This window comes from Rana temporaria, chromosome 2 (assembly GCF_905171775.1).
Source record: "Rana temporaria chromosome 2, aRanTem1.1, whole genome shotgun sequence".
Classification (NCBI taxonomy): Eukaryota; Metazoa; Chordata; class Amphibia; order Anura; family Ranidae; genus Rana; species Rana temporaria.
The window spans coordinates 382,826,712-382,851,463 of NC_053490.1; the positions used below are offsets into that span (position 1 = coordinate 382,826,712).

General features: G+C 43.6%; 1 protein-coding gene across 1 annotated transcript in view; it reads right to left on the reverse strand.

Annotated features, from left to right (window-relative positions):
• Positions 1 to 13,926: 13,926 nt before the first annotated feature.
• The window catches only part of LOC120927311 (uromodulin-like), a 74,822-nt gene continuing 63,996 nt past the window's right edge, over positions 13,927 to 24,752 (reverse strand). Inside the window, exons 10-11 of the mRNA XM_040337895.1 lie at positions 19,169 to 19,207; positions 13,927 to 14,489 (exon numbers count right to left, since the gene is read on the reverse strand). Of these exons, the coding sequence (XP_040193829.1) occupies positions 14,428 to 14,489; positions 19,169 to 19,207 (101 nt within the window). The 3' untranslated portion in view covers positions 13,927 to 14,427. The remainder of the gene's footprint in view (positions 14,490 to 19,168; positions 19,208 to 24,752) is intronic.

The following is a 24,752-nucleotide window of genomic DNA, read 5'->3' on the forward strand; positions in this document are numbered from 1 at the left end:
AATTTTCAAAACTCGGCGTCCATACTTAACATTAGCTACGCCTCATATAGCAGGGGTAACTATACGCCGAAAAAAGCCTAACGTAAACGACGTAAAAAAAATGCGCCGGCAGGACGTACATTTCTGAATCGGCGTATCTACCTAATTAGCATATTCATCGCGTAACTATACGGAAGCGCCACCTAGCGGCCATCGTAAATATGCAGCCTAAGATACGACGGTGTAAGACACTTACCCCGGTCGGATCTTAGGGAAATCTATGCGTAACTGATTCTCTGCACTCAGAAATACGAGGGCGTATCTGAAGATACGCCGTTGTAGCTCATATCTGAATCCGGGCCTGTGACTTCAGGCCTATCTAAGTATATCGATTGTCACCTAGGTCTACAGTCCTATATCAGGGATGGAGCACACCTCCTGGACCTTATCAAACCATATAAATGGGAAAGTAGCTACATTTGGATGTTGCTTGACGTGGCTTCCCTTTACACCTCGATCCCTCACGACTTTGGCTTGGCAGCCATACACCATTTCTTGTCGGATAATCCATACATGAGCAATGCTCAAGTGGAATTTATATTGGATTGTACTAAATTCTGCTTAACCCATAACTATTTCTCCTTTGACCAACAGTTCTACCTATAAACTCAGGGTACGGCCATGGGCGCTAATTTTGCGCCTTCCTACACAAACCTGGCTATGGGTCTTTGGGAACATAGGCACATTTGGTCTAACAACCCTTTCCAGAAACACTTAGAGCTTGATTCACAAAGGACTACGCCGGCGTATCTACTGATACGCCGTCGTAAGTCCAAATGTGAGCCGTCGTATGTATGCGTCTGATTCCAAGGATCAGATACGCCTGAATTTCTCCAAGATACCAACATAAATCTCTTATGCCGTCGTATCTTGGGTGCATATTTACGCTGGCCGCTAGGGGCGCTTCCATAGATTTACGCGTCGAATATGCAAATGACCTAGATACGCCGATTCACGAACGTACTTGCGCCCGTCGCTGTAATCTACGCCTTTTACGTAAGGCGTACGTCCCTCGTAAAGTTATCCCTGCTATATGAGGCACAGCTAATGTTAAGGTATGGACGTCGGAAAAGGCGTTGATTTTTAGGTTGTTTACGTAAGTCGTACGGGAATGGGGCTGTGCATAGACTACGTTCACGTCGAAAGCATTGAGCCGACGTAGCTTAGGGAGTATATGCCACGTGATTCTGAGCATGCGCGCGCATGCACCGTTCGTACGGCGCTTCATTTAAATGGGGTCACGATTCATTTCAATACAACACGCCCACTACCAGCTTACTTTGAATTAGGCGGGCTTATGCCGACCATATTACGCTACGCCACGGTAACGTACGGGGCGAGTGCTTTGTGAATACTGCTCTGGGCTCTGCGCGCGCCGTTGGCGTAGCGTATATTCGGTACGCTACGCCAGCAAAACTATGCGCCGAGCTACCTGAATCTAGCTCCTAGTGTACTACGGTAGGTACATTGATGACATCGTCATAATCTGGGATGGTGATGTCGATGTCATCGATGCTTTTGTTGACCATTGCAATAGCAACATCTATGGCCTATCTTTTACCCATGTCTGGAACCTTGAAAGCCTCACTTTCTTGGACTTGGACCTCTATCATCTCAATGGGAACATTGAGGTAAAAAACATTTCAAACCCACTGCTGGAAATTCTCTCCTGCATTACAATAGCTGTCATTATAAAAAATGGACTAACAATATTCAGAGAGGCCAGTTTTGCCATCTAAGGCGGAATTGTACCCAGAAGAATGATTACATCATACAGAGTGACATTCTTAAGCAAAAACTCTTTGACAAAGACTACCCCGCTTCTCTAGTCAATGAAGCGTTTAACCATCACCTTGAACCAGAGCACAACAAAAAAACGCCACCAAAGCCTTTTGATCAATCCACGCGATTTATAATGAAGTTCCACACCGATTTAAAAAAAATGGAAGAAATCCTAAAAAAACATTGGCCGATCCTTCTGGAAGACTCCCATCTCAAAAATATTTTACCTCACACTCCCAGAACCACTTACAGACGAGCCACTAATCTTAAAAACAAAATAGCACCTAATAAGTTAAAAACACCATTATCCTCAGAATTTGTTCCTATGATATCATTGAAAGGAATGTTTCAATGCAAAAAAGCTGCATGCAAAACATGCTCCTTTGTAAGTCACGGTCAAAAAGAATTTTCAACAAAAGGAAAAACATACATGAGCAGTGATTTCTACAATTGTGGCTCTGACTTCGTTGTGTATGCACTAATTTGTCCCTGCCAGCTCCTCTATGTGGGCCGTACCATACGACCACTCCGCCAACGCTTTGGTGAACATAGAAGAAAAATAGGAGGAAGAGATAAACACAGTGTACCCCATCATTTTGCTGAATGTCATAGCAAATCCACAGATGGCCTAAGAGTTTGGGTCATCGAACAAATTTCAAATAAATTCTCAGAAGCCGAAAGGTTTCATTGACTATGTGAGAGAGAAACATACTGGATATACTCTTTGGATACCCTTAAACCTGGAGGAATCAACGAAGAGCTAGAAATATCCACCATACAATAAGTTACAGTACTACCATTTCTTTATTAATAACATAATTCTTTGATATCACAGGGTTCCCTGCCTATATACACATATATATATATATATATATATATATATATATATATATATTTCTTATTCCAGTTCCCTACTTACATATAATTTTATCTGATTCTAATCTTATTAATAATACATATCTATATAGTCTTTACATTTACCATGTATATAGTGGCCTCCATATATATATTTTTTTTCTTATTTAATTATTTAACCATTTTCCCCCTCCTCTTTCCTCTCCCCGTCTTTACTTTTTCAAAATAGCAGTTTAACAACTCAGTACTTCCCAAACTTCTTCATTATTATCAATATTTTAAATTTAGTGTAGCGCTACCCCTGCAGGAGCCGCTGATTAGTTTGGGATCAGCGTATTAAGTTACACTTTTGGCTTGATCTAGGGGTGATACTTGTAAATGCAGATAAAGAGCAAGTGTCCAGACATCCAATAGGTTTTCAATGATTTATTCCAAGGCCCAACACGGCCAACATCAACATGGCACACAATAGAGAAAGGTTGATGAGCAAGAAGAGAACTTTAGTATCAGGCCCTGGATATGAAAGAAAGCAAGCTTGCTTTTAGCAACAACTTGACTCAGTTCGTCGCCACCCCAGATCAGGGTGGGTAAAGTGCTGGGAGGAAACAGACCTCTGCCACAGGCCTGATTCGGGGTCTCTGCCACAGGCTTAGTAATTTGAGGTATGAAGATCAGATTGAGTAAATCCTCCCAGTCAGTTCAGATAGTGTCACCTACTGACAGCTTGAACATACCTGTCATGCAGTGTGGTGACTGGATCCTCGATGGTTCATCTAGGCTTCCCGGACAACCTCTCTCTCTAGGTTTCCCCGAGCCAATTCCCCACCGTACAGCTCCCACCTTAGGATCCTTTCAGCAGAATATTGGGACCCAGCAAGCCACTGGGGCCCCTCTCAATGTTAGGGTGAGGCTCCGCATAATGCGCAACCTCGGCAAAGCAGGCCACGGTGGCGGGGCCCATGGATGCGCGTACCCTGAAGGTGGATACCGCACCTGGAACTTGGGCCCCGCACAGAACAGAACAACTAATGGCGGGTGCCACAGATATACCCCCTCCCAGCATGCCCAACGAGGGAAACACACCTCTGATTGGCTGCTGAGTAGAAGGCGGGTCCGTCAGAGCCCCTCTAGCCCCAACTGTTACCCAGGAGTGGTAACGCACCCCTGGAGCGCAGACCCACAGGACAGCTCTGAAATGACAACAGCCTAAATTTCCATAAATTGTGAATGGGAGTAAACTAACCCTCCCATTCTCACTAACTTTAGCGTAACGCCTATACTGGAAGTAAGGGGGCGCTACATTAGCATTTGCCATTTTTATAACATTTTATATGGGTTTGTTAATGTATCATTTTATGTTTTTCATTTAATATCAGAGTGCAAACCATAGTAAGCTTTTGTCATTCTTTGAAAACATGTGCCATTTCCAGTGTAAAGTGCCTCATTCGTTAAGGTCATTTACACTTTGTGCCCACTAGGTGGCAACACCACACAGGCACACATAAATAGGCTCTCAATAGCCTTTACAAACAGCTTGATGAAGGTGTGTGCTGTGATCCCCCAGTATTCACGGCGCATGCACCGAAACGTGTTGCATTCTGGGCCTGTGACGTCATCCCAGCCCTCTATCTGCGCTCCAGCCCTCTATCTGGTCCCCGCACGCCATACCCGGAAATCTTCGGTGGTTAAACCGGCTCCTGCGCCTCTCCATCAGTGGAATACACAGCAGCAACTGCTTTAGGGACCCCACCACAGCGGCTGAGATACTGACTGTCTCCTGAACCCCTACTAGATGCCTGTACACAGAAACCTTCATGTGAGTGCTTTGATGCCGTCTGCTCATTAAAGTTTAAAAGTTTTTTCTAAGTGGCACCTGTTTTGTTGTTTTCTCTAGCTTAGAGCACAGGCTTGCCTAAATTTGCCTGTCACTCATACCTAAAAACATACTACTCAGGTGTGGTCACCTACCAAAAGGTAGAGTGAGGCCCGTAGTGGAGAAAAACAAAGAGGCAAGTAACGGAGGGCTGGGCATGACCAGGTGCAAGGGAGCCAACAAAGGGTTAAGGTGAGAGGAGATGTGAAGTGGAGGTGGCAGGTTGAAATGGTCTTGTAAGGGGAGGAGCGGTATATAAGTGGAGGCGGGACTTCAGTGAGGAAGAGAAACAGAAGGAGGCAGTTTTTCCCACCCACCCTCCCTGTGTTTTGTCTTGGTGTGTTGTTCGTTTGCTTTCTTTTATTTCAGGTTCACTGGATTCGGGTCGTCATAGCAGTGGTGTAACGGCGGTGTCCTTGGTCTTTGATGGTGGAAGATAACAGATATGATGGAAGTGGTATGGGCCCTCTGGGGTATTCCAGTGGAACGGTGTCTGCTGGAATATGGTTATGGTTGCACTGCGGGAAAAGGGGCTGTCTCCGAGTTGGTGATATGGCTGGAGGCCTTGTATGGTAAAAGGTCCCGAAGTGTAGTGGTGGTAATGTTAAGTTCGGGGTGCCATCAAAGATCAACAGGCTGTGTGTGTTTAAAAGTTGCCGTTATTAAAATGTTATGTGAAAAATTATTTAATTATTTAATAATTTTGTTAATAAAAAGGCTGCTATGGCCGGTTTATACTCCAAACTCAGGTGTGGTCTTTTTATTGGTGAATAAGGGAATGGGGTGTGGAGAGAATTAAAAAGGGCAAAGGGTGGTACGGTAATGTGGGATATCCTGACTACACTGGTCATGGGTGCTACAGCATATATATATATATATAATGAAGGCATTTCATTTTTAAAATGCTTGTGCTGAGGTGTAGAAGTGTTTGTGCAATCTTCCCTGGTAATTAAAGCTTATGGATCCAGCTGGAAAGATTTTCCCATACTTCCTGTCCTGGAGATGCAAAAGGGAGAGTTAGGCCTCGTACACACGATAGGTTAACCAGAGGACAACGGTCTGATGGACCGTTTTCATCGGTCCAAACCGATCGTGTGTAGGCCCCATAGGTTATTTAACCTTCGGTTAAAAAAAAGCCAACTTGCTTTAAAATGAACCTATTGCTTCCTAACCGATGGAAAAAAAACGATCGTTAGTAGGCACGTCCATCAGTTAAAAATCCACGCATGCTCAGAATCAAGTCGACGCATGCTTGGAAGCATTGAACTTCGTTTTTTTCAGCACGTCGTTGTGTTTTACGTCACTGCGTTCTGACACGATCGTTTTTTTAACTGATGGTGTGTAGGCACGACATCAGTCAGCTTCATAGGTTAACCTAGGACAACGGTCCTTCAGTCCTTCAGACCGTTGTCCTCTGGTTAACCTATCGTGTGTACGAGGCCTTAATCTCTACAAAGTTATAGGAATCCCACTGTCACCAGAACAATTTGAAAATTCACCCTCATTTCCTGTTTTGGTAACAACTGTAAAATCTTTGATTTCCCATCACTTTCTGTCTTTCTGACAATGACCATCAGAACATATTCACAATATATACACAGCAGGAACAAAGACAGCTAAACAAATATAAATATAAATTCCAATGATATGTACATATCCTGCCTCTTTTCTCACAACGGCAAAGAATACAGGTTTTTGGTGTTTTGGTGCATGTGGATGTCATTGATTAGTGAGCCAGTCACATTAATCTTTTATTTTAACTTATTTAACCAGTTGGTAACCGCCCTATAGCCAAAATACGGCTACAGAGCGGTTCCTGTACTCTAGGAGGGCGTCAATGTACGTCCTCCCAGAGACTGCGTTGTGCGCGCCCGAACGGGCGCGCACACGCGATCGCCGGTGCTCGCCGGGTCTACGGGACCCGCAGCAACAGCACTCGCGGTAAGGAGCCAATGGAAGCGGCTCCTTACCACGTGATCGCGCCGTCCAATGACGGCGCGATCACTTGTAAACAAACCGGCGTCATGTAATGACGCCGGTTCCTCCCTCTCCTCTCTGTACCGTTCGGTACAGTGTGAGAGGAGAGGGAGGGGGGGGGGGATCGGGCGGCAGCAGCAGCCGCCGCATTGTGGGCTGGATCTGTGACAATTGCAGTCACAGATCCAGCCATCCCTGCGCAATACTCTGCAGTAAAAAAAAAATAATGATGAGTGCAATACTCTGCAATACCCCACCCCATACTCTGCAATACCCCACCCCATACTCTGCAATACCCCACCCCATACTCTGCAATACCCACCCTGGGGGGGTGGGTATTGCAGAGTATGGGGTGGGGTATTGCAGAGTATGGGGTGGGGTATTGCAGAGTATGGGGTGGGGTATTGCAGAGTATTGCACTCATCATTTTTTTTATTTTACTCTGCAATACCCACCCCCCCATACTCTGCAATACCCACCCACCCATACTCTGCAATACCCACCCCCCCATACTCTGCAATACCCACCCATACTCTGCAATACCCCCCCCATACTCTGCAATACCCCCCCCCATCCTCTGCAATACCCCCCCCCATCCTCTGCAATACCCCCCCCATACTCTGCAATACCCCCCCCCATACTCTGCAATACCCCCCCCCCATACTCTGCAATACCCCCCCATACTCTGCAATACCCCCCCAATACTCCGCAATACCCTCAATACTCCAATACCTTGCAATACGTCGCCTATGGGGATTTTTAAGTAGCAACGTTTGGCGCAATTTCACGAGCGTGTGCAATTTTGAAGGGTGACATGTTGGGTATCTATTTACTCGGCGTAACTTCATCTTTCATATTATGCAAAAACATTGGGCTAACTTTACTGTTTTTTTTTTTTTTAAGCACAAAACTGTTTTTTTTTTTAAAAACACGCGTTCAAAAAATTGCTGCGAAAATACCGTGCAAGATAAAAAGTTGCAACAACCGCCATTGTATTCTCTAGGGTCTTTGAAAAAAAAGCATATATAATGTTTTGGGTTTCTATGTAATTTTTTTAGCAAATAAATGATGATTTTTACATGTAGGAGAGAAATGTCAGAATTGGCCTGGGTGCTCCAGAACGCCTGATGGTGCTCCCTGCATGTTGGGCCTCTCTATGTGGCCACGCTGTGTAAAAGTCGCACACATGTGGTATCGCTATACTCGGGAGGAATAGCAGAATGTGTTTTGGGGTGTAATTTGTAGTATGCATATGCTGTGTGTGAGAAATAACCTGCTAATATGACAGAAACTAGATTTTTTTTTTTTTTTTTACAGAATTTTCAGTCTTTTTTCTTTTATAGCGCAAAAAATAAAAACCGCAGAGGTGATCAAATACCACCAAAAGAAAGCTCTATTTGTGGGAAAAAAAGGACAAAAATTTCAGATGGGTACAATGTTGTATGACTGAGTAATTGTCATTCAAATTGTGAGAGCACCGAAAGCTGAAAATTGGTCTGGTGATTAAGGGGGTTTTCGTGCCCAGTGGTCAAGTGGTTAAAGGTAAGATGTAGCACATTGTTATAGGAACAGAAGGCATTAAAGGCAGCATTAGTTAGTTATGTTGAACATGTACAACATACTAGGATCACACCATACACATACACCATACACATGCAACATCAGTGACAACCAGGTAGAGAGAAGGGACTCCCCCCTCCACACAGGAACAGAGCTGAGTCTGTCAATCAGCTGGTGCTCCCTCCCCGTCACCATTGTTCTCTTGGTGTCAGGAAAACTTGTCAGAAGTGACTCATGCTGTCAGCATGTGCCATTTGATGAGGATGGAGGAAAAACTTGCACAACAACAGGATAAATACAAGGGCCCAGATTCACGTAGAATCGGGCAAATCTGCGGCGGCGTAACGTATGACATTTACGTTACGCCGCCGCAAGTTTTACGGGCAAGTGCTTCATTCACAAAGCAGTTGCCTGTAAAGTCGCGGCGGCGTAGCGTAAATCCCCTGGCGCAAGCCCGCTTAATTTAAATGATCCGGGTAGGGGGCGTGGATCATTTAAATTAGGCGCGTTCCCGCGCCGAACGTACTGCGCATGCGCCGTCCCTAAAATTTTCCGATGTGCATTGCGCTAAATGACGTCGCAAGGACATCATTGGTTTAGACGTGAACGCAAACGACGTAAAATTTTCAAATTTGACGCGGGAACGACGTCCATACTTAAAGTGGAGGTTCACCCTATAAAAAAATTCTAACACTACATCCAGCCCAGTTCTGCAAATAAAATGACACTGACCTTTTTTTTTTTTGCCGTAGATAGCGTTTAGGCGTGGAATTCACCGCGGCTTCCGGGTAGGGAATCCCGCGGGAGTGGGCGTTCCTATTGACATGCCAATTGATTGACATGCTAAACTACGGCGCACACAGCGCGTCACGACTTCCCGAAAGAAGCTCGGGTCGGCTCGGCTCTATTCGGCGCCGGTTAGAGCTTCTTTCGGGAAGTCGTGACGCGCTGTGTGCGCCGTCGTTTAGCATGTCAATCAATTGGCATGTCAATAGGAACGCCCACTCCCGCGGGATTCCCTACCCGGAAGCCGCGGTGAATTCCACGGCTAAACGCTATCTACGGCAAAAAAAAAAAAAAAAAAAGGTCAATGTCATTTTATATGCAGAACTGGGCTGGATGTAGTGTTAGAAATTTTTTATAGGGTGAACCTCCACTTTAACATTGGCTGCGCTTCCTAATAGCAGGAGCAACGTTACGACGAAAACGACTTACGCAAACAACGTAAAAAACTACCGCCGGGCGCACGTACGTTTGTGAATCGGCGTAAGTAGGTAATTTGCATACTCTACGCTGAAAACTACGGGAGCGCCACCTAGCGGCCAGCGTGAGAATGCACCCTAAGACACGACGGCGTAAGAGACTTATGCCAGTCGTATCTTAGGCTAATGCCGGCGTATCTAGCTTTCTGAATACAGAAAGTACATACGCCGGCGCAGCTTAGCAATTACGCGGCGTATCTATGGATACGCCGGCGTAATTGTTCTCTGAATCTACACCATGGTCTTTCGTCTAAGGTATTATATATATGGAAACATATGTTTTTAGGACCTTAATATGTGAAATTATTAAGGTGGTAAAGTGAAATAAGCCCCCCATTCAGATATGCCTCTCTGTTTATCCTTATACGGATGCAATCGTAGCCATAGGGAGATAGGATGGAAGTCCAGATAAAAAAACTAAAAAATCAGAACAGGTACCAAAAAAACAAAAACTGAAAAAAAGATATCCAAAAACGAGAGGGGGTGGGCCCAAGGGAGAGCGAGGAGCCATGAGCACCGCCGGGGGACCCCAGAAGATGATGATTGGGGCCACACTGTGCAAAACTAACTGCACAGTGGAGGCATGTATGATATGTTTGTTAATTAAAAAAAAAACAAGGGTTTACAACCCCTTTAAAGTGTAACTCCACTGTTGTTGAGAAAAAAACATTCCCCTCTGGGTGATCTATGTACATTGCAATAATTATATCAACCTTTGTTGCAGATTCCTACCTTTTGCTGTTCTGAAGAAATCACTGTTTGTTCCTCTGTGCTTCTGTGCTCAGTAGGTCTAATGGGGGTGGTTTCATAATTATCTATCAGCTGTGCACCTGCAGGGCTCTAATTAGGACATTTGCTGGGCCTGCATCACTTTAGCTGTGATTTACTAGTATCTCACCAAAAATTACATTTTTGTTGCAGAGGATACCGGAAATATGACTTGTATCTTAGGCAGACTTCTGGGAAAATTGGTGAGTTAATCACACAAGCAGGAAGAGTTTTCTGGGGTATGTTCAGTACGCACTCTGTGTACAGAACAACTCCAGGTAGCCATATTCCATTGCATTTTCAGAAAATTACATTGACTGCAGATTGAAAGGGAAAGGTAATTTTTAATAACATTTAATTAAAATAAGACTTGGGTCACAATTGTATACGCTAGATTATTTTTCCCCCACGAAAGTGGAGTTACCCTTTAATGTTCTATACTACACTCCCCTGCTCATGTGATATCCCCTATGCAATGTTATGTTGATTACCATTGTTTAGTAAAGTAGAAATTGCATATCACCAATGGTTTGATCATTTGGCTGATACCATTACACAACAATAATGATCGCAGATTTTTATTTTTGTTAAAATACAAGATAACATTTTTTTTCCCAATAACTTTTATTTGGTTATAAAAGACATAACATTTGTAAATACAGGTACGGACGCAGCTGCTTTAGTAGACGTATATATAACAAAACGTATTCGTATGAAAGAGGCTACATATGACAATATTTGTTATCTCCTATCACTAGGTCACTGGTCACTTAGGTAGTTCAGTTCAAGTTAGTTTATTTTCTAGTAATGTTAGGAGTAGCATAGCTTTGGAGTGGTGTCGCTCCTTAACTGCTAAGTCTCTGTTTATTCTATTCTTTCAGAGACTATTCTATTCTTTCACAGACTGTTTGTTTATGTTGTGTTGTGTATGCTAACTGATATAAGTGCATATGTGTTGGGATCGAAATATGGGTATTCTAAACATGTGGTTATTAGTGTGGAGCTAGGAGTCACAGGGAGTGGTTAGAGGTGTTTTGGAGGGCTGGGGGGGTCTCAGATTTCTACATCCCTTCCTCACTCACCCGCCGCAACATTTAGGTTACTGCAGGCCTTAAGTTGCTTATATTCGTCTGTCGTGACAACGTGTTGCTAACATGACCATACTTTTCCAAATTTGGAGGGGGTGTCACTTGCTTGGTGTATAAGGCCCACCATTTCTGCTGTTTTTTGTATATGTGCAAACCATTTGACTACAAATGGTGGCTCCGGAGAGCACCAGTTGGATGGGATGCACATTTTTGCTGCATTCACCATGTGCATGGCAAGTGAGCGAAGCTAAGCGTTTCTGGGCATCGAGGAGTGGTGTAACAACAGAAATTGCGCTGGGGAAAAATCAAGAGTGTAAGTGGTAATTTGGTTCATGAGTCTGTGTACTTCCTTCCAGAAGGGTTGTATCTTAGGTCAGTTCCACCAGATGTGAAGAAGCGAACCCAGCTCCTCTTCACATCTCCAGCATTATGAGGAAAGTGATGGGAATATTCTGTGTATACCATCTTGAAAAATTGTTGAATGCATTCTCTTGTGCATAGACGTTTACTGTCCCCTTGTGCATACATGTGTAGATATTTTCCCATTCTTGATCCGATAGATCAATGGCGAGTTCTTGTTCCCACTGGCGGCTAGCTAAGTTAGATTTGGGTCTATGACCAGTAAAGTAGGGTGTATGTGTAGGACATTAGGTGAGTTTGGGGTTCCGATTTCAGGCATAGCGACTCAAAAGGGGTGGTCTGTCGGTACTAGTCAGGTCGGGGGTTAGGTTTTTCAAGGACGTTTCGAATCTGTATGTATGTCCAAAATGGGAATGTGTGGTTAGTCATCTGGGTGGCTAGCTGGGATTAAGTAAGCAAAAAATTGCTTTGCTGGTATGGTGTTGTGTGGCCAGGAGTCTGAAAGGAAAGAGGTGGACGTGCCTGGAGGGAAATCTGGATTGTGGCGAAGTGGTTTCATTGGACCTAAAATCAAGAAAAGATATTGTGTTTCCGGCAAGTTTCTTGGAAGGAGGTTAGAGTTGGAATTATTAGTGATTTTTGCATGTCGGAGGGTTATGCTTTGGGGCAATCCAAGGGATTTGGAATAGTGGGGAAGGGGATATGGCATGTTCTAACCGTACCCACTCTTTAACCTTAGAATGGATCTTCCAATCTATGATCCTGGTCAGATGGCAAGCTTTATGATATTTCTGGAGGTCTGGTAGACCTATTCCTCCTTTAAGTTTGGGGATTGTCAGTCTGGAATAGCTAAGTCTTGGATGTTTGGTGCCCCATATGAAGTCTGTGCAAGCCTTCTGGTATGTTAAGAAGAAGGTGGGAGGAAGTTTTATCGGGATAGTTTGTAGTACCGGTAAGTACAATACTCTAGGTATGATGTTCATTTTAATAATAGAAGCCCTGCCGAACCATGAAAAGAGACCAGAGGACCATGACTGTTATGTTCTGTTATGTTCTTCAGTATTGGTAGGTAGTTCTTGGAGTACAGGTCTGTAAGGCATGAGTGTATTTGGATGCCTAGGTAAGTAATCATGTGGTTGTTCCATTTAAATCTGAAATCGGATTGGCATTGCTGATATGTGTCTGAGGGAAGTGAGACATTCAGAGCCTTATGCCGCGTACACACCATCACTTTATGTGATGAAAAAAAACGACGTTTTAAATCATGAAATAAAACAACGTTTTTGAAACTTCATTTTCAAAAACGACGTTGCCTACACACCATCGTTTTTTCAAAATGCTCTAGCAAAGCGCGGTTACGTTCAGCACTCTTTTCTATTGAAGCTAGCTCCATAACTTGCTTCTGAGCATGCGCGGGTTTAAAAACGTTGTTTTAAACGTCGTTTTGCACACACTATCATTTTAATTTACACAAAAAAAACGACGTTTTGAAAAACGACAAAAAATTGAAGCATGCTTCAATTTTTTTTTGTCGTTTTTCACAAGACATAAAACAACGTTTTCCCCCACACACGGTCATTTTAATTGACGTTTTTCAAAACGTCGTTTTTTTCATCACTTAAAGTGATGGTGTGTATGCAGCATTAGATTTAGAGAAGTTGATGTGTAAGTTACTTAGAGATTTTAAAGTGATATTGGGTCTTTGAGTAGGTTCAGGATTGTTATGCGCGGATCTGTGAGAAAGAGAAGGATATCATCCGCAAATGCAGCTAGTTTGTAGATGTGGTCAGCTATTGTAATTCCTTTGATATCGGGGTTTGCCCTGAGGCGTCAGAATAGTGGTTTAAGGGTGAGGATGAATATCAGGGGGAAGAGAGGGCATCCTTGACGCGTTCCATTTGAGATCAAGAAGGCATCCGATAGGTGGCCGTTTACGCAAATGCTTGCTGTGGGGTTTGAGTATAGCGTCAGTATAAAGTTTAGCATTCTCTGGGGGAGGCCAATGGCCTTTATTGTATCTGCCATGTAGTCCCATGCCACCCTATCGAATGCCTTCTCTGCGTCGAGTCAAAGGAGAAAGACTGGGTGTTTGTTAGCTGTTAGCTAGTGGTGGATATTGATTGCCTTCAATGTGTTGACTCTTGCTTCCCTGCCTGGTACAAAGCAAACTTGGTCGAGAGAGATGAGCTGAGGAAGCAAGGAAAGTAGGCGATTGGCTAACATTTTGGCGTACCACTTTAGGTCTACGTTTAACAATGAGATTGGTCTATAATTGGAGACTAGGGTGGCATCCTTTCCTGGTTTAGGGATTACTGTTATATGAGCTGTCATAGAAGTGTTTTGGGGATAAAATATATTTGTGTTTTATTTTTATGCCTAGTGCCTTCAAAAGTGCCAATCCCTTATACAGTTTAGTTTTTATAAGGGATTGGTATGTGTCAAGGAGTTGCGCCTGTTTGTGAGCGCGCTCTAGCTTCTGAACTTGGGTGGTCAGTTCTGTGAGTTGCTTCTGTCTTTCCCGTTTACGTTTGGCAGCGGCTGCAATGAGAACACCCCTAATCACACATTTGTGAGCTTCCCATGTAATTGCCTGGGAAGTGTCTGTGGGTTTGTGGTCTGAGAAATATTGTTGTATGTGCATCTTGACTTCTTCTGCGATACAAGACAACATTTTTAGCTCCTGGCTCAGACACTAGAATGGACAGACACCTCATAAAAGCAAGACATACCATACAAAGAGCATAAATACAATAGAATTCAATATCACAGTCCAGCACAGAAAAAAAAATCAAACTGATTTGCCTTCAGATTTAATTTAGTATATATGCTGTGGCTGACCACAAAAAGGTGATTTTAGATGTTCTTAGAAGAACTTGATAAACACAATAGCTAGTTGAATTCCAGCCAGAAGAGCCCAGGATGCAGCTAGAGAGAAAGGAAAATATGTTTAAGGTACTAAAAACATAAAAAAATGGTTTAATGTCTTAAACTGTATGTGTCTTTAATATTCATACATGTCTTCTTTTTTGGAGGCACTAGAAGACAACTATACGATAATATTTTTCTAATTTTCAGGAAGACTGTAGGAAACACTAGGTCCCATAGACTTGAAAAAGATGTACCCATGCTACAGGAGCAACCTCCCATCCAAGTCTATAGGACATTAGTGTGCAGACATGGGCAGCCCACTACTAGATTTTACTGGCCAGGCAGCAGATGGCATAGAGGCTGCTGGAGGAGGTAAATACAACCTAGCGGATTGTATTGATGAGGGCAATAGGGAGGGAGGCTGGGAGAATTTTTGATTAAATATAAACTTGTATTTTAGTCCTATTCGTAGGGGTCCTTCCACTTAATTATTTATAACAATGAGAAAAAAAATAGGGAAACTCCCTATAAGTTGCCACCTGAACCTGTTGTCCCCATTGTTTTCAAGAATAGACCTCTATCACATAAAATCCAAGGATTTCTCAGGGTCCACCATTCCCCAAACAGGCTTCAAAACAGCCAATTGGGAAGGTACAGACACTGCTGCTGGTATTAATAATGACTCATACCTCTATAAAAGGACATTGACAATGAATGAAAAATAGGAGCTGACAATGCCTCCCTCCATCTGAAAATGCTAGTTTCTGGCTGCGCTGCTGATCCTCTGATTTTAATATTTAGTTGGAATATACCAATAGATTACAACATTTCTCTCTGGTTTTATTTGAACATTTTTTGGAAAATTAGAAAGCTTTTTAAATGAATTTAAAGTTGACTGGACATTGCTGTTTTATGAAAGAAATAACATTGTCCTGAATAGAAGTTGTTTTGTTGCGCTGTGTTCTTCTTTGCTTTAAAGGCACGAGAAAAAATAAAACCCTTGCAATGGGGCCTCCCTGCTTTGCATGGATTAGGTCTAGGGCTTGAGGAATAAACTGTAATATTTATTCTTTATTCCTTCCTCCAGCAGCCTTCCTCCAATGCTGTGCTAAGAAGTACATGGGGGGGGGGGGCACCACTGCAAGAGTTAATCTTTAACCACTTCCCGACTGGCTCACATACATATATGGCGGCAGGTTGGCTCTCCTGTGCGAATCGCTGTATATGTATATATAATTAGGGGTGCAACGGATCGTCATTGATCCGTGATCCGCACGGATCAACCTTTTTGGATCGGCACACATGTGATCCGTAGATTGTGAGCTCCCTCAGCCTCCTCTCACTGCAGTACACTGCAGTACACTGACTGACAGGAAAGGAGGAGGCGGGAAACGAAACACTAGCACTCAGGATCAGGATGCTTAACAGAAGCGATGACCCAGAGCTGCCCTGCCTCCAAACCAATCAGCGGGCGCGTTACAAGCAGGCAGCGTGTGTGTGTTTTGGCCGGAGCTGTGTGTGAAGGGAAAAGGAGATGTGCTGCGGAGCCCGGGGGGGAGGAGGGGGAGGCCGAGTGTTTGTGATTGTATTCCTGGACGGGGGAGGATGTTCTTCGGCATCCCCAGCACTGGACGAGGAGACCATCAGAGAGCAGAACACATAAGGTAGTGAATAGTGAATACATTGTATGAGCCTGACACATCCCTCCCCTCCACACCGTGTTCCCTGTCATCACACACTCACACACACACACTATGGGGACACCATCATACCCCACAATAATCACTGACAGGTGGAGGAAGAGCCCTGCTGTGTGTGTCAGATCATATATTTCATAGTTATTTTCAATACAAAACTGAGCTTATGTGCTTAAATACAGTATTTAGAAATCCAACGGACTGTTTAGTTTTAAAAGCAACAGCAAACCTTGCATGCTTGCTAATGTGACAGAACACCTCTGATTTTCACATTTAACATTTAGTTAAATGTGAAAATCAGAGGTGTTCTGTCACATTAGCAACCATGTAAGGTCAGCAGGTTTGCTGCGGCTTTTAAAATGTAACATGTAAACAGTCCGTCGGATTTACATATACTGTATTTAAGCACATAAGCTCCATTTTGTGTTGAAAATAACTATGAAATATAAAACTCTGGTGGGTGTAACACGATTTGTCTTTTTTTTTTTTTTTGCTGATCCGAAAATGATCCGATCCGTGACTCCTGATCCGAGGATCGATCCGATCTGTGAGTTTTTTGATCCGTCGCACCCCTAAAACCAATCAATGTACACTTATTGTGATATATTTTATTTTTTTTGCCATAAATATGTAGAAGAATACATATTGGCCTAAACTGATGAAGTATAAAATATTGTTTTGTTTTAAAAAATATGGCTCTTTTTTTGTTTATAGCGAAAAAAATTAAAACTGCAGAGATGAGCAAATACCACCAAAAGAAAGCTCGAATTGTGGGGAAAAAAAGACGTCAATTTTGTTTGGGTACAACATCTCACGATTGTCAGTTAAAGCAACGCAATGCCGTATCGCAAAAAATAGCCAGGTAATTCTGGGGCTGAAGTGGTTAATGGACTTAGATACTTATTGGTAGATTCAGGTACCTATGCCTAACTTTGCGGCGGCGTAGCTTAAGGCATTTAAGCTACGACACCGCAAGTTAGCTAGGCAAGTACATGATTCACAATGTACTTACCTGCTAAGTTACGGCGGCGTAGCCTAAATCGGTGGGCGTAAGGCGCCTAATTCAAATGTGTTTGAGGGGGGCGTGTTGTATGTTAATGGGGCTTGACCTTACGTTTCTTGCGAACTGCACATGCGCCGGGCGCCTACATTTCCCAATGTGCATTGCGGCTAAGTACGCCGCACGGGCCTATTGATTTTGACGTGGACGTAAACTACGTAAATCCCGATTCACGGACGACTTACGCAAACTATGTAAAAAATTCGAATTTCGACGCGGGAACGGCGGCCATACTTGACATTACTATTCCAATAGGGCCTAGCTCTAACTTTACGCGGCCTATCTCTTACGTAAACGGCGTAAAAGTACTGCGTCGGCCGGGCGTACGTTCGTGAATCGGCGTATCTACTCATTTAAATATTCTACGTCGACCGCAACGGAAGCGCCACCTAGCGGCCATCCAAAATATTGCAATCTAAGATAGGACGGCGCAAGCCGTCTTATCTTAGATATGTTTAAGCGTATCTCTGTTTGAGCATAAACTTAAACATAAGTCGGCGTAGATTCTGAGTTAGGTCGGCTTATCTACTGATAAGCCGGCCTAACTCTTATGCCGCGTACACACCATCACTTTATGTGATGAAAAAAAATGATGTTTTTAAAAACGTCACTTTAATTGACTGTGTGTGGGGGAAAACGTCGTTTTATGTCTTGTAAAAAACGACCAAAAAAAATTGAAGCATGCTTCAATTTTATGTGTCGTTTTTCAAAAGTGCACTTTTTACTTCACAGAAATTGACCGTGTGTAGCAAAAAACGTCGTTTTCTAAGACGTTTTTTCATCCACGCATGCCCAGAAGCTACTTATGAAGCGAGCTTCAATGGTAAAACGTGGTGGAACGTAACCTCACTTTGCAAGATCATTGTGAGAAAACGATGGTGTGTAGGCAACTTCGTCTTTGAAAATTGAAGTTTCAAAAACGTCATTTTTTACTTCACAGAAAGTGTCGTTTTTTTTTCATCACATAAAGTGATGGTGTGTACGCGGCATTAGGCCTCGTACACACGACCGAACATGTCTGCTGAAACTGGTCCGCGGACCAGTTTCCGCGGACATGTTCGGTCGTCTGTACGGCCGACCGGACAATTTTCCGGCGGATCGGACAGATTTCCAGCGGACAAATGTTTCTTAGCATGCTAAAAAACATGTCCGCTGGAAGCCTGTCCGTCGGACAAGTTCGGTCGTTTGTACGACTCAACGGACATGTCCGCTCGGCCGAAAGCCCTGGCATGCGTCAAAGTGATTTGACGCATGCCTGGAAGCATTGACCTTCGCGGCCACGTCACCGCGTTCGCTGTCCGTGGGAAATTTGGTCTGATGGTGTGTACAGCCATCAGACCAAAATTTGCCAGCGGACATGTCCGATGAAAACGGTCCGCGGACCGTTTTCATCGAACATGTCCCGTCGTGTGTACGAGGCCTTACTGAATCTACCTAATAGTTTTCTCTATAATGGTTCAAGCAGTTAAAGCAAGAAAGACACCTTTCATTTATTTCTTTGTATGTATTTTAGATTATTTTTTTTCTAGTTTTTAATAGCGTTCTAATATACTAAACAGTTTTTGCTTCCTCAGCCAGTATAAATGCTAGAGATGAAAATGATTTTGCTGGTCCTTCCTGACCAAACATCAAGGGGAAGCAAACACCCAGCCAATGTATAATGACTTACAGTATTGAGCAACTATAGTTCTATAGGTTAGTTTTGTATGAAATAGCAAGCTATTTCATATTAAAATAACTGAAATGCAAGGGCTAATATAGAATCACTGGAATAAAAGTAGATCCCAGCAATACCCCTTCTATAATTTTGGCTAAGAGCTCAGATGATAAATGACTAGCTAAATTGGGAAACAGCACCATAATTACTAAAGGATTCTTTGCGGCAGAAGAGCTGCAGGGACAGCCTTGTCAGACTTCTAAACTGACATCTAATTCTTCTATGCTGCATTATCATATATATCTTCATCTGTAAATCTTACCTGTATGTTTTCCAGCGCTGTCCACAAAGTCCAAATTACCTGCATCAAATACAAAACAATAATTAATGAAATTCTAAAGAAATGTTGATTAATATTATTCAATATCAAAACCAATAAGTGTAATACTAAACCAGGATAAGTCGATTCAGTTAAATAAAATGTATGTAAAAAAAGTTTTAGTCTTCAATGGAGTAGGGGAGTGTTGGATCCTTTGTTAAAGAGGAACTGCAGTCTGCTCACATAATTTGTAATAAAAACATCTTTGGCATTCTGAAGCTTCCCTCAAACCACTTTGCATATTATTTTATATATTTTATATATACTGGGGTATACTTAACATAGGATACGCCTCTGAATCGACTTACGCAAACGACGTAAAAATTCAAAACTCAGGGCGGGAACGACGGCCATACTTAACATAGGATACGCCTCACATAGCAGGGGTAACTATACGCCGGAAAAAGCCGAACGCAAGCGACATAAGCGATTTAACTGCGCATGCGCCGTCCGCAAATTTTCCCAGCGCGCATTGCTCCCAATGACGTCGCTAGGACGTCATTGGTTTTGGCGTGAGCGTAAGTTGCGTCCAGCGCTTTTCTGAAGCGACTTACGCAAACGACGTAAAAATTCAAAACTCGGCGCGGGAACGACGGCCATACTTAACATAGGATACGCCTCACATAGCAGGGGTAACTATACGCCGGAAAAAGCCGAACGCAAGCGACATAAAAAAAAAGCGGCGGGCGTTCGTTTCTGAATTGGCGGAAATCGGCATTTGCATATTCGTCGCGTAAAAAACTGAAGCGCCACCTAGCGGCCGGCGGGGAATTGCAGCCTAAGATCCGACGGTGTAAGTCACTTACACCTGTGGGATCTTAGGGAGATCTATGCGGAACCTGATTCTATGAATCAGCCGCATAGATCCGACCGTCGGATCTCAGAGATACGACGGCGTATCAGGAGATACGCCGTCGTATCTCTATCTGAATCTCCCCCACTGAATCTGGCTGCATTCATTTTAACTGTGGGCAGCTGAAACTGCTGCCTGTTCACTTCCTGGATTTACACAGAGGCACACCTCCAGCTCTGCAGCTCTCATTGGCTCTCCTGTGACTCACCCCCCCCCCTCCCTTCCTGGCAAACTCTCAGGAGAGTGAGAGCTGTGCATAATGTCAAATGCCTAGGCATTTTTCCAGACAAGAAACCGGGCTGTATAAGGGATTTACTGGCAGAAAAAAACGTTTACTATCCAAAGTTAAAGCGGTGGTTCACCCTGAAAAACACGTTTCTAGCATGCTATTCAGCATAGTAGCGCGAGCTACAGTATGCCTTTATATATTTTTTTGGCGCCGTACTCACTGTTTAATCGCGTAGTAAAGTTTCAGACTCCCCGCGGGGAATGGGCGTTCCTATGCAGAGGGAACGTGATTGACGGCCGGCTATGGCGCGTCACTCTTCCCGAGAAGAGCCGGAGTAGGACTCGGCTGTTCACGGCGCCTGCGCACAGACATCGGAGCTGACTGGGCAGGCGCCGTGAAGAGCAAAGTCCTATTTCGGCTCTTCTCGGGAAGCGTGACGCGCCATAGCCGGTCGTCAATCACGTTTCCTCTGCATAGGAGCGCCCATTTCCCTGAAACTTTAGTACGCGATTAAACAGTGAGTATGGCGCCAACAAAATATATAAAGGCATACTGTAGCTCGCGCTACTATGCTGAATGGCATGCTAGAAAAAAATATTTTTTTTTAGGGTGAACCCCCGCTTTAAAACAGAAGATTTAAGGCAGAAGATTTAATAGATAAAAGATGAAAAATTATTGAAGTTTCACTTTAAGTTTTTATAGCTGTCTGTGTCTCTGCTGGGGAAATTTCATTCTCTGTTTGTCCTGCTGACCATTGTCAGAGACAGAAAGTGAGGGGACATCCAAAAAAGTGTGAGCTGTCACAACTAGAGGTGAGGAAATATCCTCTTTTGGGGCACCTACTCCAGTAACAACACTCTAGTACAGTGGAACCTTGGATTGCGAGTAACGTGGTCTACAAGTGTTTCGCAATACAAGCATTTTTTTTTTTAATCCTGACTCGCTTTGTGAGCGTTGTCTTGCAAGACGAGCGGGGTTCAAGCTCTGACACACTTGAAGATGCTCGGAGACACTCGGAAACTCTCCGTTCATGAAGAGAAGTCTAAAAATAGCATAGCAAATGTAATTGCCAGTACTAGCATCTATTCATACATGTATATGCATGATTTTTAAAACCCAAAATTCTAAGGTTGAAAAAATACATCCATACATGTGTGTGAATACATGCTGCATCGTATCACTCTGTTTAGGGCTCCTGCAAGTGGCCTACAGCACTGTAGAAAAGTCCTCAATGTATTTGGTTACCACCCTTGCAGCATAACTGGGTATTTGAACAAAACACAGGTTCATGTCATCAAAATCAAAAATTACTTATTTAGGGCCTGTTCACATTGGAATCGCACAGGAACACAGTCCTCGTTCCTGTGTGATTCTGATGTGACTCAGTCCGGTGTCATTGCACTGTATCGAACCAAAAGCAGTGCATGCAAAAACGCACTGTACTGGATCGCATGGAACTGTGGTGTGGAATTTTCCCGCATCTCGGCTGCGGCTCCCGGACATCTACGAGTGCTGCCCGATATCCTGGCTGCAGGGCTGATCCTGGGCAATATGGATGGTCCCCTGGTTCACAGTTGGGAATGCTCGGTGTGGCAGAAGGAACAGCTGTGAGCACTGATCTCCCTGTATTGGTTTTCAGATGACAGCCGCTTCTCCTCCTCTCCCTCACACTGCACCTATAATTCCCAGGCCATTTCTTGTGTTCTTCTCCGGCCCCCTGTCCCCCTTCTCCGGCCCCCCTCCATGTCCTCCTCCACCCTCGTGTTTTTTCTGGCTCTCTGTCCTCCTCCTCCACCCCCCTTGTCCCCTTGCAGCCGGCTTCTCTCCTCTCCTCTCCCACTGGCTGCAGGAGATGTGTCAGGATGCAGAGTGGAGGAAGGGACCGGTAAATATGTAATTTACTGGCACCTTCCTGTTCTAAATTGGACACAGTGAGCTACTGAACGCTCCTGTGTCCTGTGAAAACTGAGCAGAGTAAACTGTGTTTACTCTGCTTCAGTTTATGAATGGACAGGAGCCTCTGTCTCTGTTCATTAATCTTCAATGCTGAGAAAGGGACTGGGGAATCTGGGTCCTCAGTCCCTTTCTCTGTCTCAAAGGGGAAATGTCAGGGGTCTGTTTAGACCCATGATATCTCACCAAAGCCCACCAACAGGGCTGATTAAATAAATAAATACAATAAATCTAAGAAAATGTAATTGTAAAAAAATTATAAAAAAATGAATTGTAAAAAAATATATAAAATTACTCCCCCCCTGTCCTACCAGCACTGTCCACTTCCTCAACCCCCTCCCCCAAAAAGCATTGTGAAAAAATAATTAAATTGTACAAAAATCAGTACGTAAAAAATGATCTACTGACACCATCCACTACCTTACTGACACTGTCCATTGCCCTACTGACACTGTCCACTGCCTCATAACCACCCCCCACCCCCTTCCCCAGAAGCACTGTGAAAAAAATAATAAACAACAAGCCAATAAAAAGCATTTTAAAAAAATGAAAAAAAAAAATACAAAAAAATGTAATTGTAAAAAAAAGAATAATAAAAAAAAGAATATTAAAAATAAAGAACTACTGACACTGTCCATTGCCCTACTGACACCATCCTGCACATACTACCCACTGCTGTACACTCCACACTCCTCACATGCACACTATACCCACCTACATACACTCTGCACTCCTCTCCTGCACATACTACCTACCTTCATACACTCAGCACTCCTCTCCTACACATACTACCCACCACCGTACATTAGAATGAATGGTAACATACTGCTTCAAACACACAGAGGTGTGAATGTAGCCTAAGAAGTGGAATTATTTTTCTACAGCCCTAAACTGATTCAAACCTGTAGGGCAAGTCTTGTCCCGATATTAAAGTAATTAGAGTTCTTAATTAGAAAATATTGATACATAACACCCTTTGAGAGCTGAATTAATTGTTAGCCTCTTGGGTAAAATACACATTATTTAGTTAATAGTGGTAAGATTCATCCTAGACTTAATTAAATAGAGGTAGGGCTCAAGGGACCCCAAAACCGCAAATAACCCAAAGTTTAAAGGAAACGGGCAGTAGGACTATTACGGAACAAGGTGAGTAGATAGACTCAAAGGGCCAGATTCACAAAAGAGATACGACGGCGTATCTCCTGATACGCCGTCGTATCTCTGATCCGCCCGTCCTAACTATGCGGCTGATTCATAGAATCAGTTCCGCATAGATAGCCCTAAGATCCAACAGGTGTAATTGACTTACACCGTCGGATCCTAGGATGCAATTCTAGGCCGGCCGCTAGGTGGCGAGGCCATTGCGGTTGGCGTAGAATATGCAAATTACTAGTTACGGCAATTCACGAACGTCAGCGATGCCCGCCGATCTAAATTGACGTTGTTTCCGTCGAGATACGCGTCGTAAAATTAGGGCTACCTCCTAGGTGTTCTAAGCAATGTTAAGTATGGCTGTCGTTCCCGCGTCGAAATTTAAAAATCAAGTCGTTTGCGTAAGTCGTCCGTGAATGGCGCTGGACGCCATTTACGTTAACGTCTAAACAAATGATGTCCGTGCGACGTCATTTAGCGCAATGCACGTCGGGGTAATTGTCCCGACGGAGCATGCACAGTACGTTCGGCGCGAGAACGCACCTAATTTAAATGGTGCCCGCCCCATTTGAATTAGGCGGGCTTGCGCCGAGCGGAATTACGTTACACCGCCGCAAGTTTACAGGTAAGAGCTTTGTGAATCAGGCACTTACGCTGTAAACCTGCAGCGGTGTAACGTAAATGGGATACGTTACGCTGCCGTGGAGCAACGTAAATGGATCTGAATCTGGCCCAAAGAGAGTAGATAGATCAAAAATTCGGTACATTTATTAACATAGTATCAAAAAAATTATAAAAACATCAAACAACAAAAACAATAAAAAACAATACAAATTGAGAGCTAAAAGATGGACATTGGTGAGGAACTTTGCCAGAGGAGAGGTGGATATGTACTTACCACAATACCAGCATATGCGATTGTTGCAGCGATGCCTGTTTTTTTTGGTATTTTGGATTCCCTCTGCCTTAAATAGATACTGGGATTCACATAGTTCGGAGTATATTACTATACACCAGATATTTATTTTCCCCTCTTGGATAGTTATGTTTACTTCTACCTTTATAGGTCCGGACTATATACTATGGGCAAAACATCTGAGACAAATTCTATGGGCCAAATCCTCAAAAGAGATACGACGGAGTAACTGCTGTTACTCCGTCGTATCCCTGGTCCTAACTATGGAACTGATCCACAGAATCCGTTTCCCATAGTTAGGACGAAGATCCGACATGTGTAATTGAATTACACTGCCGGATCTTAGGATGCAGTACCGCATCCGCCGCTGGGGGCATTTTGCGTCGAAATGCTGCTTCGGGTATGCAAATTAGGACTTACGGAG